Source organism: Corella eumyota, chromosome 7 (assembly GCF_963082875.1).
Source record: "Corella eumyota chromosome 7, kaCorEumy4.1, whole genome shotgun sequence".
In the NCBI taxonomy this organism is placed as follows: domain Eukaryota; kingdom Metazoa; phylum Chordata; class Ascidiacea; order Phlebobranchia; family Corellidae; genus Corella; species Corella eumyota.
In genome coordinates, this window is record NC_137496.1 from 2,478,560 (window position 1) to 2,500,016 (window position 21,457).

At 28.9% G+C, this 21,457-nt stretch overlaps 2 protein-coding genes across 3 annotated transcripts; both read left to right on the forward strand.

Annotated features, from left to right (window-relative positions):
• Positions 1–899: 899 nt before the first annotated feature.
• On the forward strand, positions 900–10,994 carry LOC145758982 (E3 ubiquitin-protein ligase RNF19A-like). The gene is made up of 17 exons (XM_082572692.1): positions 900–1,178; positions 1,334–1,479; positions 1,767–1,879; positions 2,109–2,203; positions 3,376–3,540; positions 4,025–4,118; positions 4,969–5,074; positions 5,340–5,481; positions 6,748–6,910; positions 7,690–7,807; positions 8,024–8,233; positions 8,308–8,451; positions 8,660–8,714; positions 8,827–8,923; positions 9,058–9,187; positions 9,313–9,398; positions 9,560–10,994. Exons 1-17 carry the CDS (start codon positions 1,087–1,089, stop codon positions 9,806–9,808), a joined length of 2,205 nt encoding a protein of 734 aa, XP_082428818.1. The 5' UTR covers positions 900–1,086; the 3' UTR covers positions 9,809–10,994.
• An 817-nt stretch (positions 10,995–11,811) lies between these two features.
• LOC145759402 (uncharacterized) lies at positions 11,812–16,521 on the forward strand. Of its 2 annotated transcripts, none has more exons than XM_082573223.1 (13): positions 11,812–12,005; positions 12,174–12,287; positions 12,491–13,059; positions 13,154–13,242; positions 13,430–13,978; positions 14,127–14,239; positions 14,387–14,491; positions 14,663–14,735; positions 14,840–14,948; positions 15,029–15,125; positions 15,206–15,348; positions 15,507–15,732; positions 15,896–16,521. In XM_082573223.1, the coding sequence occupies exons 1-13, from the start codon at positions 11,987–11,989 to the stop codon at positions 16,225–16,227; spliced, it is 2,538 nt and encodes an 845-aa protein (XP_082429349.1). In that variant the 5' UTR covers positions 11,812–11,986; the 3' UTR covers positions 16,228–16,521. The 2 variants fall into 2 exon arrangements, with proteins under 2 accessions (XP_082429349.1, XP_082429350.1); XM_082573224.1 differs by having other exon boundaries at positions 15,899–16,521.
• The last annotated feature ends 4,936 nt before the right edge of the window (positions 16,522–21,457 follow it).

Genomic DNA, 21,457 nt, shown 5'->3' on the forward strand with positions numbered 1-21,457 from the left:
TCACTCAACAATCTGACAACTTTGACAAAGACAAATCGAACAATGGCTTGATTGTTTAGTGCAATAATGCTCGATTAATAAAAACTCTTATTTTTTAAACTTTTTACTAAGCATTACTTGTTTACTGTTACTATAGAAACTGGGTAAAATACAATGTTTTAGTAGCAACAAGGACGATTGCTGCCAAATGAGTAATCCGACAAATGTAAACATGGATAAAATGTGTTGACGGGTTGCGGTTTTTTTGCAACGTGTGTCAAAATTAGGTTGCAAAATTTTTGAAACATATAATTTGACACAATTTAACATAGTATTTCTTTACAATAATGTAAAACAAAATTTATAGTTAAAATGTTAACTTGTTGATAAGTTTATATGATTTAGAATAAGCAAGTTGTGCCTTTAAATGATCCTTGGGTACAAGCTGATAAGGCTATTCATACTTTCTATATATTGGTCGATAGGTTAACAATAACACAATGTTATAGAACTTAAAAATAAAAAAAACAATTTAAATTTTATTATATGTAGAAATTATATTCTAAAATGTGTAACAAGGCTTTTTACATCGAGGATAAATAAATATACATAAAAAATCTTACTAAATTATTTAGAATCCTATTGAATAGTAATGTTGCTTGCTCGATGAATGACGTCAAAGAAAAAATAAAATGTAACCTTATATGTTTATTTAAAAACAGAACTAAGTAGACATGATAGAAAAGCACCTACAGTCTACAAACCTGTGTTAGTTTATAAATAAACAATTTACTAATAATGTTAAGTTAGACGAAGGTTATAAAAAATTGGATTTTTAGAAACAGGACGATTAAATATAAGAATAATTTAAATACGTTTTACTGTAAGACTGTTAATGCCTTTACGTTTTTTTTAGCAAAACTGTTGTTTAAATAAGAAAAAAGGATATGCAAACGATGATTTTATCATAACCACAGGATATGGATTATTAAGGAACAATTTAAATATACAAAAATATATAAAAAGAAGAACTTAAAGAAAATATTAGGACTGATAAAAACTTAACGGTTTCAAAAACAATACATCAATAAAATTGTTGTTCAAATTATGTCAACCTCCGATGTACAATCAAATTCTTCCATAAAGAAGCAAAGACGCTTTCCAAGAATACGATGGAATAGAGGAAATATTTTTACAAGGCAACAATTTAAAAAAAATATAAAACAAAATTTGTGGTGGATTTTAAAGATTGTAAATTATCTTTTCTATATATACTTCTAAATTATATATAGGACAAATAAGATTAAGTTTATGTTGAATTAATGCATTTTTTATTCCTTTTATTTTTTTTTAGTTTTCGAAGATGTAGAAGCGGTAAAAGTAAAGATTTAAATTCGGAAGAAGGAAATAGAACTCACAGTTTATCGGAAGACCTAAATAATCTCGATTCTTTATCTAAAGGCGAAAATGTTACTTTAGCAAGTGTTAAAATTGAAACTGGTATGATTAACATTTAATGTTCCTCACATGTTTGGTTTAAAGTTATGAAAAGTTAAAAATTTGATTAAAATTGTTAGGTTTAAAACCTTATACAATTTATAAAAATTGTGATATCATAAATTAAATATTAAAAGACTAGATATAAAGCTGTATTGTTTGTTTAAAAAATTACTGAATTGAAACTGAAAGTAATTTAAATACATTGAAAAATTTTGGTATGCAATGAGTAACATTTAGAAAGAGTTTCTAATTCCTTGAATATTTTGAATTAAAAATTTTATTTACAGATAACAGTCGAAGGAAATCATTGCAAAGTATTTCTGTTGTGAGTAAATATTCGGAACACTCCCGCAACGGAGCAAGCTCACTCTTAGAATGTCCTTTATGTCTAGTCACACAAGTAAATACCTATTTTACTCAAAAATTGAAATCTATAAAATTAAAACAAAAATGAAATTAAAAAAAATCTGGGAAAATAACTATATAACAGGCATTTTTTATGTGTTTTTAGTGTAATATTTTAAAGGTTAAAGACATGACCATTTCACAATTTGCTATGTCGCTACTTGCTAACAATCTTTATTAAATTATAAAGTAGATTAACAGGGCTTATATGTTTTATTATTCAGCCTTTGGATAAGTTTCCACAATTGACAACTTGTCAGCACAGATCCTGTCAGGACTGTCTCAGACAATACCTTTCAATTGAAATAACTGAAAGCAGGTAATATTGAATATATTGATTTTTTATCAGACACTGCATATTAGAATTTAATATTTCTTTATTAGCAGTAGAAAAATTGACAATGAATCTCATTCTGTGTGTATATGTACTTTGAAAGTATGTATTTGAAAATTATTATGTTAAGTCCTGGTCTTTTGTTACTTATTTGCTTACCTAGTAATTTGACCTTTTGTGTGAATTACAAAGGATTAGTTTGTGTAGGTCTTGGTTAGCAAACGCTTTTTAAAAAAAAAATGTTTTTTTATGTATATAAATTTTGTTCTTGGTATAAGTGTTAAAAAAGAGGAAGTGCCATTCAAAAAGCGGTTGCCATTTAAAGTTGCCAAAGCTCATGATGTGTGTATTGTAAATAACAAAATAACTGACATTCATTCATTATCATCTTGCCAGTGTTGATGTCGTTTTTTATAATTGATTTTAAATTTTAGCATTACTTTTAATTAAACTTTATGTAAGGTTATACTAGTGAGACTATACTAAATTAGGCCATAATGTTTTAACTAAAGCGTAGCCATATGTTATCGTATGCCTGTGTGAAAAGTTTGATAACTGATGGTTTTTCCCAAGAAATTTCTTGAAAAACATTAGTTGTATGTTTGTTTTTCTTATTTTTAACATTTCACACGAATCCAATTATCCCTTTCTCTTTAACTTTTCTTCGGTTGTTTACATTTTCTAGAAAAACTTTAATGAAAATAGGACTTTTTAAATAACAAAAGGAGTCACATTTTTAAATCATGACAGCAACAATTTAATAATAAATCGATTCACAACTTAAAAATATTTCCTTTTAGCTGACATACAATATATGTTTATTTTTTATTAGATTTCATTTTTAATTTTCCTAAGAAATGGTTATATATTTATTTTTTTATTAAAATGATATTTTAAAATGTATATAACATAAAAAAAGAATAATTTTAAAGATATATATCAAGTGGTTTTGACTAAAAGAACTAATACCAGCTATTTTAAAAATAAAGGTTCTTGGAAAACCCATTATTGGTATTATAATATTTTGTTATGAGATTAAATTTTGAAGGTTATTTTTATGCTTCGTGATTTACCCTTTTCCTATGTGAAAATTAAAACATCCAATAATTTGTTTTTTGTTTGTTTGTCTTTAACATAAAATTTTTTTTTAAATTTAGGGTTAACTTGATGTGCCCCGAGTGCCAGGAGAAACTTCACCCGAGCGACATGCGAGAAATACTCAAACAAGAGCCCCACCTAATGGTCAAATGGGAGGAATTCACGCTTCGAAGGACACTGAGTGTTGACCCCGATTGTCGATGGTGCCCTGCTCCGGACTGTGGGTAAGTGGAAATACAGTTTAATTCGTTTTAATTTTGTTTTTGAAGATTTTTTAAAAATTGTTCTAAAAATATGGTAAAAATAAAAGGATATCAAAAAAACATGATTCTAAAAGAAGGCTATTTTAAAGCAAAAGCAAAATCCTTGATGTGTATCTTAGGTGTTATTTGTTACGCCGTAACCAGTTTCTTAGAAATGTTGTCTGTTTTTTATATATAATTGGGTTGGATTTTTCTTAGTTCAGTGAAAATGAATTTTAATAACCTTTCTATTTCAATACCAAGTGCTTTAAATATTTCTGTTGTTAAAATATATTTAAATTTGTTTCTCAAAAATATTATGTCCTTAAGCAATTTCAATACAGTTTTTATCCTAGATATTTTGTTAAAAAGTTGGTAATAATTTAAGATTTAACAAGATTTAAATTTTTATGTTTTTTAACTTTTAAAAATATTTTTTACTAACTAGGAATTTATTTATTTTTAGTTATGCAGTGATAGCGTTTGGTTGTGCCAGTTGCCCTAAACTTGAATGCAAAAGACCTGGTTGTAATACAGAATTCTGTTACCACTGCAGACAGGTAAACTAATTTAAATTTAAATTTTAAAGCGCACAGACAAAAATATTTTTGAGTTTTTAAGACAATGAGTAAAAATTATTTAATTAATGCCTGATTTCTCAATTTTAAATTAAATTAAAATTGATTTAAAAATAATTGTATATATATAAATCTTTTTTAATACACATAAAATAGCACAGAAATAATCTTTAACATTTTCTCAATAGCATATTCTACCACGTTAAATTTGCATCTAATCATAATCATTATTTACAAAAGCTGTTATTAGCCTTTAAGAAACACGTCATTGGTCTATTGTTCGATGGTGTAATTTAAAAACTTGGTTAACTGCAAGTCAGACATTTGCCTTTTTAACTTTAATACTTAATTGTGCCTAACTTTATGATCCTTTTTATTACTTGATTGTGTTATAAATCGTTATTTACTAGCAATGTAAGTTGTTTTATTACCATGCCATATTTTTGTAAAGAAATAATCGTTTTAATCTTTTTGTGGTATGTTAGGTTGGTTAAACAATTAAAAATCGGGGAGTTTTTTTGATATTTGTTTAAATAGCAAATAGCTAACATTGCTCTACTTTCACTTAGCTAATTAACTTTCAAAGGAAAAGCTTTAGCATATTGGTTATTTTCGGTATGAAACAGGTGGCCAAATACTTTTATTTTATTTAAAAAAATCTTGCAGTGGCTATCGAAGTAAAATTAGATAAAAAACCTAAATCTTATACTAATTGGTCATTAATATTATGAATGAAGATACGTCATCATGACAAAAATAGATTTATAAATAACATTCGGTTACTCAGTTTAATTACAACATTTTTTTCATTTATGCTTTGTCATTCTTACAGGAATGGCATCCTACACAAACTTGTGACTCAGCACATTTACAGAGAACAAAACAGCTTCGTATAAGATCGAATTCTGTCGCATATAGCCAAGGATCAAGTTTTCATGGTTTGTTAACAACTTTTTAAACAGAAAAATAAACTGTCATGTTTTTTAAATTTGTTTTTTTAAAACTGTTGGTTTCATAAGTTAACTAAAACTAGTTTATTATTTCTTTGTTTAAACATTTATCAATCTATAATTTGCACACATTCTTATATTTATTACAGACTCTTTGAATCGTATTACAAAAAATATAAAAGTGCTTTATTTTTAAACTTGTTTTCATTTTAAAAGACATTATGTTAACTTGAATCAAAACAATTATTTTTAGATGAAATTAAACCTTGCCCAAAATGTGGAGCTCTTATAGTTAAGATGAATGATGGATCTTGTAATCATATGACTTGTACAGTCTGTGAAGCTGAATTCTGCTGGTTGTGCCTTCAGGAAATAACAGATTTACATTATCTAAGGTATAAGTTTTTTTAATAAGTTGAAATTGTATTATTTTTTCTGAGAGATTATTTTTTTGGTGAGGCATTAATAGGTTGATATTAAAACTTTTTTTAAAGTTTGTACTTATCAGTAAACTTAAATTGTTTTAAAAATTTTGATTAAAATAGTCCTCCCAAAATTAATTAAAATATTGTTAAGTTTCGGATTTTGAGTAATTTCAGTTTCTATAAGTTTCTACTTGTAAACTAAAACTAAATTGTTAGACAAATTGTGTTCCAATTTCCTGAACGTTTAAGTTTTTATTATTGTAAGGCCAGGGGGCATATTTATTAGATTTAGGTTTTGTCATTTTAGGCTTGCCTATACCTAATCTTGTTTATTGTAAAATGCATTTAAACAAAATTGGATTGGATTTTACTAATACTTCCCGTATCCATAAAGTTATTTACATGTATCTAAAATAGTTGTTACATAAATTATTCAAATTGGTTAGGTCTCTTGCTAATCAAGTTACCTGTACAATATTTTGTATAATCGAAAGTACTGTAAACAAAACATTAAAAAAAAGCTTTGCTTTGCCATTAAAAAAATTCCATAAACAGATCTTATTTCATAAAACTAAATTTAATATTGTGAATTTTTAACATACAAAGAATGTTATATGTTATATTAATTTGGTGATACATTTTCTGAGTTTTTGGGTTTGGTAACCATGCCATAACAAACTTAAAATCTCTATGTTAACATAAATACTTATGGCATGTTTTAAATTATTAAATTGATTTTGTCATTTTTTCCTGTGGCATTAAAGTAATATTTATTTTACTTTTATCAATGTGCGAAAAAAACGACTTAAAAAATGTAACCTGTGGATAATGTTACACCAGTATCTGCACATTGACCTCCATTGTTATGTTATCATATGAAACCAAATGACTCACTTAATTAGATGACAATAACTTGTGACTCCAGTTTCTATAAATACAAACAAAGCGCCATGTGTATGTTAACGACATGTTTTGAGGATTATATAAAATTAAAATTAGAGTGTTTAGTCTGTGCGTGGTTATAACTTATGCCTAAACTTTTTTATTTTTGGTTTTGTTTTTATATTTTAATCTGTTAAATAAAATAAAGCTTGTAATTTAGTAGGTTTTTAGAAACAAATATTGCTTAAAATTAAGGACATTTTAAATTTTAGTAATTTTGTTATATTTTGTTTCTTGTTTAATATTTTCCAATTCAAAATCAAAATTAATAAATTTTTTATTCTTTTTTTTCAGTCCTTCTGGTTGTACTTTTTGGGGCAAAAAACCTTGGAGCCGAAAAAAGAAAATTTTATGGCAACTTGGGTTATTAGTGGGAGCCCCACTTGGTATTGGATTAGTGGCCTGCTTAGCAGTCCCTGCTATTATTGTTGGTTTACCTATATGGGTAGCCAGAAGGGTGAGTTTTGGTTTTTATACTGGTCAAAAAAGTTAGTTAAATTTTTTTAAACACATATTTTTTGGGTGGTGAAATAAGTAAAGAATAAATCTTCATACAATATTTTTTTAATTTTTTTACCAACCTTATTTTATTTGAATGCCCAAAAATCTGAATTAATAATTTATTTCATTGAACATGATATATCTCAGTAATGATAATAATTAAAAATGCATATCATATGGTTTATGTAATTAAACTAGTGATCCATGATTAATTAATACTTGTTATGCAAGTAGGGTGATTGCGGTAATATCATATTTTATTATATTATTAATCATGGTTTCAACCAATGATGTTATGAACGTAATGACATCACAGTTATAGTTATTTTGTCGTCATAAATAAAATAATCACTTTTTTAAACTGTCATATATATATATACCAAGTTTTTTATTTGGTTTAAGTTTTATCCTGACATATTAACCTATGTGTTTATTTATTTTATTCGCTTAAATTTGGTTTAAAAGCCTGTAGCATTGCAATTTTGTCCAAGCACAGGTCATTATATCTTTAGATTTTATCTTAATACCACTTTATGTGTATATTGTTGTGTCTTTAAGCAGGATAATAATGAAATTGATTTCCATCTGGCTCAATTACCAAATGTCTTGCTAATAAATACACACTAGGACAATATTTAAACTAAAAACAACAAGAGATTGGATTAGATATGTCTCATATTTAGTGATTAGAGTCAGTCTTGTACGTCACAATTTACATGTTGAATTTGTTTTTAGATTATGGCACAGTTTGATGAAAACCGTGATGTTGCTTTATATAAGAGAAACTTATTGGTTGCAACTTGTGTTGCTGGATCTATTATTCTATCCCCTGCCCTCGCTGCACTAGCTGTTGGTAAGTATTAACAACAGAGTAAAAGAAAACAAAATTAATTTGCCTTTTGACACTATGGTTATCGTTTTTTAGTTCTTTAAAAAAATTAAAACTAAAATTCTAAAACTTCTGTTCAGAAAAGTGAATTTTTTTTTAATTTAAATATTTTTTTTTAATTTTTTTTATTTTAAATTTTTTTATTTTGAATTTTTTTAACAATATTTATTTTATTTTAAGGTGTTGGGGTGCCAGTGATGTTGTTATATGTTTACGGGGTTGTCCCCTTTTCTTTGTGTCGAACTGGGAGTTATCGCCTACCCACACGTGCCCCAGGAGGCAGTGGTATGCCTGCTTTACCCATGGGTTTCAGGATCGATCTTGGGGGTCAAAATGGACAACATGGGGCAACTTCACCCGATGGTGATGGACCCTCTGGCTCTCTTAGTGGTAAAAATTTTTTCCCTACAAATATTTTAGTTTTTTAACTTTTTTTTTGTATAGAAGAACATTTTTTTTTACAGCACGAATGGGGGGAATAAATCCAAGCATAGGAGAAGCAAGTGTTGGTGGAATGACAATGGGAAGTTTAAATCTCTCTCATGATAGTAACATGGATAAAGTTGGAAGATTAGATCCGGATGTTGCAAGCACAGTTGCCATAGCAGGTGAAATTTAATTTTTATCCTAATTTTAGTTAAATAATATTAGGACTGGCGTACATTTAATAATGCAAACAAAGTTGTACTGATCAATTTTTAAGGCACTTCTTTACTAGATTTTACTTTTATGTTTAAAAACAACGGTTTAAAAATTTATAAAGCAGGTTAGGTATGTGGAGAAATAGTTTTAAATATCTTTTGTTTTTGTTTATAGGAACCAGCATTACTGGAAGCATATCTGGAATAAGTGGACAAAATGGATCTTACAAGTAAATTATATATTTTAAACTTTTAATACAAATGTTTTTTCAAGTTATTTTTTAGACCTTTCTGTGATCTTTTTTCTTTTAGTTTCTTATTTTTAAATAAATGTTTTCACAGAATTGATCTCCATCCAACCCCATGTAAAGAAGCTGATCAACAATCTACTCATACTCAAGGTTCGGTTGGGTCAGGGGCCAACTTTACTGCTGTACAGGTTAACTATAATCATTTCTTCAACTTTTTTACATAATTTTTATACAGCTTCAACTTTCTTTTAAGTAAATTTATTTTTCAATTTTTTTTCTTATAAAAAAAATAATTTTTAAGTAATTCTTATTGTTTTATTAGGTTCATATGAGCGATAATGTTTCCGAAAACAGTACATCAAGTTATATGACTACAAACAATGTGTTACCTGTTAAAAAATCTTACTCTTCCCGATCACTTGGTGCTAAACGTAAAACTAAACATTCAAAACGTAAGAGAATTTGATTTTTTAAATTTATTGAACCGATACCTTAAAAAAATTTTTTAAATTTGTGAGATTTGAAAATTATGTAAAAAAAAAAACTATGCTAAGTTGACTCTTCAAAATATTTGCAGGATCTTCGATGAAGGATCGGGGTAAAAATGGAGGAGATTCTCATGGTCTTCCTCCTGTTGATGACTCTCCAACTTTGAACAATAAGGTCAGTTAATAAAAAACAAATTTTAAGGGGGTAGGGGTTTAAAAAATAATAAATGTAACCCAAAGGGTAAGCTAGAATTACTCTGACCCATTTTTAAGTTCCTTAATAACAAAATAAAATAAAAGAGTTGAAACACTTGACCAATAAATTTATTTTTCCAGATTGTCATACAAACCAAGTTACAACAAAACAATGCAACAACAATTGAAAAACCACAAACTTCTGCAAAAGATAATAGCAAGCTACCACAAATTACCACTAAAGAAATGGACTGCAAATTACCACAAACTGCTGAAGAAAGTGGCTCTGACGTTAGCAGTTGTGGAAGTCAAACTGCGCTAATAACATCATTCTCTCAACCTATTTCAACTAAATCAACGACAATAACAATAGAACAACCTAACAGTTAAGTTAGATATTTTTTCCACTCTAAGTGCTGAACAGAGATTTCTATTTTTGCTGCAACAAACTTGGGCCTTATTAAATGTATGTGGCTTATAGTTGTGTATCAGACTGTAGAATCGAATATAGAAGATGAATTAGTAATTTATTTAAGGGGCATTTTTTACAAGTTGAACTAATTATTGCATTTCGTATAGGTGTGTTGATTTTCCTATAAACAATTCCAAATCTATAGAAAAGGATTTTTTTTGTAATTAAAAATAGTTTTTTTTAAGTTTATTGCTAAAAAAATTGATTTTTTTAAGGTTGTATATGTAAAGAATAGGAAAAATGTACAGTTGTTTATCGTTTTTTAAAGCCTTAATACTAATTTCTATTATTTTGTTTGGCATATAGAACAATTTTTATTTACCTTTTCCTACATTTAACTAAGCATTGCTATTTCTTTATTCACTTAATTTTTGCAAGTCTAAAAAATTAACAAGCTTTTAAAAAAAAACTATTTTTTTTCGGATTATTTTACTAAATACTAAATTCAATATTTTGGTTAAACACATTTATTGCTTATGGGCGTTTTTTAAATAAGATTATGATTGCTTATTTTGATTAATTTTAATTGCCAGTTTTTAGGTCTTCGTTAATAACTCATTATAGTATTAACTTACTGTAAATCTGTTGTTGCATTTTTGTTTTTTAAGTAACACTTCTTTTTTTATTTGCCAACTTGTAATTTTTTTCCTGTGTATTTTGTGTTTATTTTTTATAATCGCCATTCATGTGCGCACTAAAAAGCTTAGGGTACTTAAAAAGAAGTCGCTTTTTGCTATACTTATTTGCTTTTTAATTAAGTTAAATTTCAAAAATGAACTGAAATTTAGTTCAACCTAATTTAGTCTTTATTATCTTAATAATTCTTTTGTAGAAAATCTTCTTGAAATCATTTTGCTTACCAATATAGCTAGCTGTTTATTTTCTGCATGTATATACATATAGCTACAAGGTTAAATAGTTAAATAAGTAGTCGTGGTAATATTACGACTCATGGGTTTAAACTTCACTGTCTAATAACATTGAAACTTGTAATGCACTTTTTCCATAAGGCTATGTTTTTTTCACAAATGAGATTTTTGCTTTTTTTTAGTTCCACAATTTCGTCCATTGATTTTTTGTCAACACTTAATAAAAGTCTACAGAATTGTGCTTGTTTTTGGTTGTCTATAATCCTTGTTTGAAGCCGAAAAATTTACTTAGTAGTTAATCGGTCTAATTAACTAATTCGTTATGTAAGTCATTTAATGAATTTCTCGCCTATTTAGTATGGTTGATAAGATGACTCATTATACCGACTTTAAATCGTGTTTTGTTGTTTGTAAGAAAAGTGTAATGGACATATAAAGGCATAGTCAGTTTTTAATACAGGAATTGTTTCATATACGTCATAGTTTATTATTAGAAAGTTTATAAACGAAGGATAGGTCTGAAATTTGGTTATTATCGAAATCATGTTTGTGAAATTGTTATCTACTGTTTTCAGCAAGCAAGTGTTTGTGACCACTTTAGTAATCTGTGCACCACCTGTTACGATATTTAATGTTTAAACTTGAGGTTCGGATAGCTTTTTATCTCTATATTAGAACGACGCTTTAGGTGTTTGCATGTTAGCAAGCTGTGCGCTGTCGCACTCCCGTAGATTGGCGAAGTTCCGTTATCACTGCTGTGTTTGTAATTAAGGCCAGGTGCGTCCAGCTGGGTAATTAGAAGGTGTGATAAAAAGTTGGCTTCCATATCAGGCATCATTTAATTAGAAGAAGTGTACTAAATAGTATCCCGCAAGTATATAGGAGAGGCACGCGACTTACAGCCATTATATGTGTTAAACAAGTACTGAACAGTATTTAGCATTTAAATATATTGCACAAAACGATGACTAACTATTTATTAAACTTAAAACGGTAAAAGAGTTAAAAATTTATGAGGATAACCTTAGTTTGTTATTATATTTCAGAAAAGTCTGGATAAATTTTGTTAGAGACTATTTTGTGCGAAAACTTAAAAACAAAAACTAGGTTTTAAAATTTTAAAAATTGTTAGGCTGAGTTTTCCAAGTTAACTTACGACTGTGAATACTATTCGTTAGCACTAAATTAGCTAGAAAAATTTGAATTACAAAACTAAGAATTAAAATAATGGAATCACCTGCAATCGGTAAGTTTTACATTTATTTTTTCGTTGTTTATTTTAAAACTACCAACGGACCAACAATTGTCAATTTGTTATTTTTCGAGCAGTCGAGTTTCGGTTTACAAAAAAGTTGAATCCTATTTCGTACTAGCAATTATTAAAAATAGTTTATAAATTTTAATTTACATGTAGGTGGTCCATTTCATGCAACCAGAACATGGAATTTATTAATTTCTTATTTGAAAGAAAACGCGAATATTAAAAGAAGACGGAATTTAAAAATGCAATGCGGTGAATCATTTACAGGTTAGTACAGTCTGACAATTATTATGTAAATATGTTTTTAATTTTACTGGAAATAATATTACAGACTGTAATGTTAAAATATAATAAAGCTTATTTAAATATTTTAAGTTATTAGAAATGGAATTTATTTATTATATATAAAAATATACATTTTTTTTTTATTTGTATGTGAGTAAGCTAATCACAATATTATTTAATTTTAGGATTAAATGCTGTTGATGTGTTATTTCATTTTGTTCGTAATAATCCAGAACATTTTTCGACCAAGTCAGTAAAACGAGAAAATATTGTAAGACTTTGTCAGTCATTTTTGGACAACAAAGTGTTCGAGTACGCTTTCGACAAAAAATGCACAAAGTTTGAAGACTCTGCTTCAATGCTGTACTCTTTCTCAGATGAAATTAGTGACGTTATTTTGTCCAAAACAAAGCGACAAGCACTTAAAGAGATTGACGGCGAAATAATGAATGGAATGGACCAAATCGCGATTTCCGATCCAAGATTTATGACCCCACGATCAAAAAACTTGCAGATTCCAGGTCGAAAACAAAGTCCGAGATCTCGCTTTCACTCTTTTGGAAGGAAAACAGCAAGTTCGTTTAAGGACACTTTTATGCGATTTCCCAGCAGCGAGTCGGATGAGGATCAAAATGATGTTCAAATTCCTGATCCAAGATCTGGAAGGAAATTGAAGAGGTCTTCCAGTTTAGTCGGTTATGTGGTCAAGAGATCCTCTTCAGATTCCAATTTAAGAAAGGACTACACTTCTTCTGTAAGTATTGCTTTTTAAACAGTATATAAATATATTTATCTTAGCTATATATATTAAACACAAAATTAATCCTTAAATTTACTTATTTTTTTAGTCTTCTGATTGTGAAAACAAAGAGAGCGAAAATAAGGGAAGCAGACTTAAATTTGGTCAACGGCTTTCTTTTAGGAAGAAGTCATTAAGGTATATATCGCTTAAATAAAAACACTTTCTGTTTAACAAATTTTTCTTATTCTGTTGCACGAAGTAATGGCACGATTTATTTTTATTTTAAATGCACGACAAAATAATATTTAAAAAAACAATAGCACTTTGTTTTTTCCTTATTTTTAACCCAGCACGTTTTATTTATTTATTAAAATCAAACTAGCTCTCTGCAACAACTACTGACAACAACCACAGCAGCAACAACAACAACAACAAAAGTTGAAAACAACAACAACAAAGTTACAGACTTGTATGCATTTTCAAGCAGAAAAGAAAATTGTAAACCACCGGTTGTTCTCCACAAATATACTAAGACAAATGAAAACAATTGCAAGCCCATTCCTGTGCAAAAACATTGTTTTGATCCAAGACGCAGAAGTCTCGCTGTTAAAAGTGAATGCTCAAAGCCTCCAAGAAGTTTAAGAAGAATGCTATCATCACCGGCTTTGTCCAATCGAAACCGACGCACAAGGCAAAGTTACGACCTTTCTAAACACACTACCCAGCTTCTGGAACATAAAACACCAAAGCCTTCTCTCAAGCACAGAATACCAAGTCATTGTGAACCAGAAGATTACCCAAGTCCACCAAAGATAATAAAAAAGGAACACCCCATCAAAGAAACACCATCACGACTTTCCAAAGCCTCTGGTTATCTGAGTTCGATTGCTGGATTCGCAAACAGAATGTCAATAAAAAGAACATCATATAGGTAGCAAAAATCTGGCCTTATTTTAAAATTATTAACAGAATGTTGCATGCTTTAAGTTATTCTTTTTTTTCACCTAATCACTCTGCACGATTTATGATTTTATCTCGTAATTTAACTACCATTTTTAAAACTTGATTTTATTTTATAGGCGATCAGAACAGTCCACGTCTCATGTTAATCATTCTTGTGTGATTAAAAATCCATTAGCTAACACCGGCACAAAACAACGGGATCACCTTGAGAAGAAGCTTAACCCACAAGGTAATTTTTTAACTTGATTTTAAACATTATATCAGCTTTTGTTCTATGTTTTACAATGCTTTACACATTTACCTTGTGAAAATTGTTTTTTTAGCATAAATTAAGCGTCTGTTACAAAAAAAAATACTCAAAAGTTTTTAATTTCAGAATGTGCCCATATAAGAAGAGAGTGCATTCGTGTTAGACTTCTTCAAATTCTTGATCTCCCTTTTGTTGATTGTTTAATTACTTCACCTACATCTGAAAAGAAAGGTAAACAAAAAATTATTTATATAAATTAACAATTTAAAGTAAATTTTATCAGTAGTGCTTTTATATTTATATAAATTAACAATTTAAAGTAAATTTTATCAGTAGTGCTTTTCTCTTTTAAATTTAGAAATTTGTTTTTAATTTAAGTTTTACCATTCATTTTTTTTTTAGAAAAAGATAAATTTACTTGGAATAATTTATCTTCAAGTTTGCAGTATAGTCAAGTTGCTGTTTCCTTCAAAAGGTATTTTTATATTGTTATTTAACTTTTTTTTTTTTAATTTTACAATTTTTTTCTTGGTTTTAAATTTTAAAACGTTTTTTTACTAAATCATTTTGTTTTTACAGTGATGACAATTGGATAAATTATGCTTTAGCTGTTTTACGCTACCTACCAAACGGTTACGAAATCCTCTGTAAAAATGCAAGAGAGCATTCATACAACAAAAAATTACAGGTATAAAACATGATTGCCTCTGTACTTCAAAAATTTTTGGGTGGCTCATTTAGAAACTAAATTAATTATTTTGATTTTAGTTGTACTGTGCTATTGCCGATTATTACAAATCCTTATCCAAGCCTCTTATTGATGATTCGATGACCGAAATAGTTGAAATCATTACAAATATGCTTGGTAAGTTTACATAAGTTTATATATATCCTTTTTCTTAAAAAATAATAAAGCTCTGACTTTAAAATTTTTGATTTTTTCAGCTTCCAAACCTGTCTCAGAAACCTTAGAAGTTGTTCAATTGTTTCTTCATCTTCTCCCGGACTCTGTTTTTGCAGAACTCCGGGATTTGACAACTTTTCTTCAATGTGTTTCCGAAAGAGATGACATTAAGTTGCTGATAAGGGTAAGTTTTCTGTAATTTTAAATATTTTTTTATTAGTTTGGCTAAGTTTTTTATTAGGAGATTTTTAAGTGACCACTTGCAATATTTTATTCTTTATTTTTTTACTTAAAATGTTACACTTCATAATTTTTAACATTTTTAAATTTTTTTATTTTTAGGGCAAAAACAAGAGGTTGATCCTCCAAGAATTTCCGAGGATAATTTTCTCTTCCGGGAGCCAGGATCGTTACTCATCCGAGGCTTCTTCCTCCCCTCTGTTGCTTTTTATGATGCACAATATTGACACCGTGTTTCTGATGCCATTCGGAACAAAGAATACGATCCAGAGAAAGATTGAAATGATTGAATCGGGAGAGGTGGATAGTCCCTCCTTTTTACAACAAGGTAGATAGATTTCTAAAAAAATAACCTTTTTCTAAAAAGTTTCTGCCAATTTTTTATACATTGTTCGGTTTTTATTAATTTTCTAATTACTTACTTACTCTAAGTTATGAGATCAGAAATTTTTTTAATTTTTTTATCATTAAAAAAAATGTTTTTTTTGCAGAAGTCACGTTTTGTGAAATGATAACCAGTAACGAGTATGCAAAACAAAGTGGAGAGTATACACAAATGCAGATCGCCGATCTAGCAAAGTCTTTCTTAACAAGTAATGTCGTTAACGAAAAGAAAAAGAAAATGTTTTTGAAAAAATTACAATCCTCACATAGCTCTGTATACGAAAAATCCAAGGGTCCAATAAAGGCCTTACCAACTTCTGGTAATCTGGTTGTGGCACAACAACCTAAAATATTAGTTAAACAACGACCCATTCAAGCCCCGAGTTCAGATCCATTGTCAAGAAGAAAAAATAAATCAAAATACCCAATTTATGTTTAATATTTTTTTTTGTTACATTTTAATTGCATTTTGTCATATCATGAATTTATTATTTAATTAAAATTTCAACTTCATTTTAGTTTTATTGTCATTAAAAAATCACTGCCATTCAATCGCTATCATGTATTTTTAAAATAATCAAATAATGTTATAACTTTGGAAAATCTCCTTTGTAATTATTGTTTTTGACATTTAATTTTGCCTAAAATTTACTACTGCTGTTACATTGTGACACTGTTAAATCATTAACTTACCTTTCAATATATTCTAGTAATTAAATCATTCGTGCTTTATAGTCGTTATTGTGGAATATTAAATAGAATTTATTACCAAAAAGATTGTCGGTGTTTTTGCTAAATTTGACTAAAAATCAAAAAAATTATTTAAGAATTTTTTTTTGCAAAAAACGCTCTTGTAGTTATAAGTTATCTTAACGTTTCTTAGGCAAACCAAACATCTTGGCATACTGCAGAAGAATTTGCACCTTTTAGCTTTGGAAGAAAAAAGAAAAAACGCTTTTAGCAGGAGGAGCAAAAAGAGAACGCTGATAACAAATTCCGTGCGACGCTTTTCTACACACGTGGTCTTTCTCTATTATCAGCGTGGTATTGCACTGTACTAGTTTTATATACAAGACATTTAGTTTAGAATAGAAAAGCGGTTTTATTCGTTAATAATTTGTTTTAAGTGTATCAGTTTAATCCAAGTTTATTATATTAATTATGTATAGTTAATAAAGAGATGTAAGTTATCTTAAATATGGATTGTATTTCTAGCAAATAGATTGTTTAAATTAACACAGTTGATGGTTTTTATAATAATGTAAACAAAGTTATTTATATATTGATGGACCCGATATTAAAGATATGTTTTTAGTAGTTAAAAATAAAATACTATTTCGCAAAATGTTTGATAAAAGCTATTAATAAAGTAATTTAAAATACAGTTTCAATACAGAGCATTAAAATATTGTTTTATTTAGGGCATTTTTTAAATTAAAATTCAGAAAATTTGTAAACTATTTTAAAACGGAACCACGTGACCAAACGTCAGACAAGCAAACCCGGATGTAGATAGTAGCGAAATTCCTGACGACATTTTCTCTGTAACGTTTCTCTTCACAGTAAGTTCGAAAAAAGTTAATTTATGATAACTTATAACAAAAGTTGTGTTTTGTTAAATATTGTTTATGATAAATAAGAATCCTTTTAATGTAACATCTTTAATGTTTATTACTTTACTATCAAAATTTGAATTTTAAAATTTAAATTTTCAAGACACAAACGATGTATGAAAATAAGCCTGAAGTACTTAATCACAACTAGAGGAAAGCAAGAAAGGGGGGACAAAGAGAAATCTGGTCAACTGTACATTTTTACAACCCAAGTAATTCTTTACCTTAATTTTTTTAAACTTTATCTATTTGTAAACAGCTCATTTCAAGTTTTTTAACGTAAACTTTACTATATATTTTGTTTACGTTATTTTTTTTCTGTTTTTTTAAATTACTTTTTAAAAATATTATTATATATTTATGTTTTGTAGTTATTACAACAAATGTAGCCAATTGTCAAGACACCAAACTACAAATTTTTTGGAATAGTTAACTACTCCGGATTAAGAAAGTACGTCACAACGACATGCAGTGCTGTTAATTTTTGCTTTTTGTGTTATTTTGTTGTGCTGTGTTGTATCGTGTTGAAAATGTGTGCTTCGTATTTATTTATCGTCAATGTAGAAGCAGGGACAAACTGTCGTAACTCATGTCAGTGCAGCAGGGGGGACAAACTGTGGTAACTCATGTCAGTTTAGGATGTTATTACCATATTAGTTTGGGATGTTATTACCCATTTGCCATTATGTTTTAAAATAGTTAAGTTAGTGGAGTACGAAAGAAGTTAGTTAGTAAGTGTTGAGGACAAATCTCGATGTGCCAATACCCAATAGTTGAAGATAGACTGAAAATAAAGACTTCAAAATGTACCTGCACATCTTAGTTTAAACCTCCTTATTAAATCACCCCTTTTTTTCACGATTTTTAACATAGCACCCCTTAAGTCTATGTCCTGTGACTCAAACCACTTAAGCACACTCTTATTGGACTAGACCTTTACCCTGTAAATCTCTTATGCCCCATTTGTTACAGAGTTCCCATCATTTAGGCCTTTATTTAAGCACCCCTAACACCTATGTTGCGTACTTTTTGGTTTATTTTTTGTCCCATTAAATAATTTGCCCCGTTTCTATGCACCTTAGTTAAAACACTGTCTTATGCAAATAAATGCATTTAAATAACGCCATCTGAACCCTATACATTTAAACCTAATTATGTGTGCCACAATGCTGATTAATTACTTTTATTTAAACAATATAATAATAAACGTCAAGCACGTAATTTTGTTAAATTAAGAATGTGTAAATAAACATTTGAAAGAACAAAAAACAACACAACATGTAATAAATTGTATTTAAATTTTTTAACACGTATTCGAATTCCTATTTTCCGCGTTATATTTTCCGCGTTTTATATTTTTCGCGTTTTATAGACTCCGCCTGTTCCTTGATTTTTTAGACTCCGCCTGTTCTTACTTTTTTATAAAAAGGCCGATTTTTAGTTTTTTTTTATATTCTGTCCCTTCAATTTTGCGCTCTTATTCTGAACTATTGCACTAAGCTGCAAGCAAAAGTTTGAAATGGCAGTAAAAACGTTCAATTATTGAATTTCTTATTCATTGTATGTTAATGTATTCGGATATGTAGCATTTTACAATGTTATTAATGAATAAAACTAATAATAAATCAATAAACCATGGTAATGCATATAGTTTACCCGACATTTTTTTACTTTTTTAATTTAGAAATAGTCGTGTATCCTACTATATATTGGCACATGTTTACACATTTTCATAAATAAATAATTTTAGGCACTTTAACAGTGTTATTAGCGACATATTGTAATTAAACTATGTAGAAATGTTTAACTTTTTTTAGAAAGTAGGGCGGAATGAACGTTTAATTTTTTTTTTTTTTTGTAAAAAAAAAATCACACGGTAATTAGTGACGTCATCATAATACCGAAAAAGTGCTGTAAAATCTTTATTTTACAAATTTATTAGATTTTGTTTTGCGCAATCGATTTTAAATGCCTGTGTTATACTACACTGTAAATTTCAGTTTTTTTTATTTATAAAAAAATTTCAGAATTTTGAAAAATTTTGCTTGCAATTACCCGTCGAAATTTTTTTTCCGAAATTTTCAAAATTTTTTTGGCCCCAATTTCACTAAAACTTTGTCAGAATGTGTATTGGAGGGTGCTGAGTCCAATAAACTTGGTTTTATCGCGCTATCTTTTGTAGTTTTTGAGTAAATTAATATTTTGTGCAAAACTGAGGATAAAAAAGGCCAAAAACACCACTTTTTGGCCTTTTTTTCGAAATTTAAAAAAAAATTACGATTTTTGACTTTTGATTTCGCGGAAAATAAAATATTTTTTTCCGCCGCATTCGCGGAAGAAGTTTTTCCGCCTTTGTTAGACGGAATCAGCGGGGTTTGAATATGAAACATACGATACAGTAGAAGGTAATGTGAATACAACAGAATAACGACAGTACTAACTGAAGAGCTATGAGAGAAGTTAGAATTTGCTTGCAAATCCTAATACTTATCTTACCAAATACGACCCTTTATTAAATAAAAAGTGTAACTGCGGTACCTCGAACCTGAATCCTTTGGCACCCCAGACGGGAGACATACCATCGAGCCACGTAGCTGCTTTGTTTCTCGCTGCAAAAATGCATACGTACATACCAAATCCTAGGACCTAAAAAAAAAATTAAATCGTCGAATGTAATTACTGTGTACTATATACTACAGTGCACTAGCGCGCTTAAGACGCGATATTTTACGTTTGTTTTATTTTAGAGAGGATTGTCGCATAGCTCTCTTTTTCGCTTTAGGTCGTTATAAAGAATGCAGTACAAATTATATCGAACAAGAGTTTATTTTTCACAAATACGTTTAAAATAAAATGTATTTCAATTAAATGTGCACGAAATAATCAAATTATATAATAAAATATAAATAAATAAATGTAATAAAAAAATAAGTTTAAATAAAAATTAGTTAAAATTAAATTTAGTTTAAATAAAAAATAAATTAAATTATTAAATATAGGTATACGTATATAAAAGCGCCAGCTCTGTTCTGCGACTCTAAAGCATTTATTTGCCACCTTTCCACTTTTAAAGCTTGGATATCATTTCACTTCTACAAAGTATACACATTAATATAAAATAAATATATTTTTTAACAAATAATTAAAATTTTGCTTAATTTACAAACAATGTAACGTTCAATATGTTTAACTTAAACATCCGGCACGGTAGCCGAGTGGATTAGTCGGAAGACCTGATGTTGGGGAGTCGTAAGTTCGATTCCCAGTTAAGCAACTTAGAAAAAAAAACATTCTTTAAGGTAATATAATTTTTATTAACTATTTAAACGTGTGTTTACAATATAACCTACGTAGAATTGTAATGCTGATATCAGCGCCACGATAGCTCAACGGAATAGACGGCTACGGAATGTCGTGAAGGTACGAGGTTCGATTCCCAGCAAGCCCAAAGCGACTTAGAATTGTCCTAAAGGTACTTACGTTTTTGACGAATATTTAAACGTTACAACTAACATATATATCCTAGAATTAGTAGAACTAAAAGTGCCGCCCCGGTAGCAGAGTGGGATAGTCGACGTGACAACGTTCGGCGAGGTAGTCGGTTCGATCCCCACTGCTCGGCAGAGACAGTGTCGTCTCGAAAGCGCGGGTTCGATTCCCGTCGATTGAAATAAAAAATTTATCTCAATCGAAAATAGAACGGGGGAGGGTAGACAGCCCCCCTGGGAAGAAAACAGGACGGTTTGCTGAATTTTTCTCTTCATTTTATACAGCTGTAGTTTTTTCAGAAAAAAATTCAGCAAACCCCCCTGTTTTCTTTCCAGGGGGCTGTCTACCCTCCCCCCTTCTATTTTCGATTGAGATAAATTTTTTATTTCAATCGAAGGGAATCGAACCCGTGCTTTCGATACGACACTGTCTTTGCCGAGCAGTGGGGATCGAACCCACTACCTCGCCAAACATTGTCGCGTAGACTATCCCACTCTGCTACCGAGGCGGCACTTTCAGTCCTCCTAATTTGAAGGTATATAGGTTGTAACGTAAACACATGTTTAA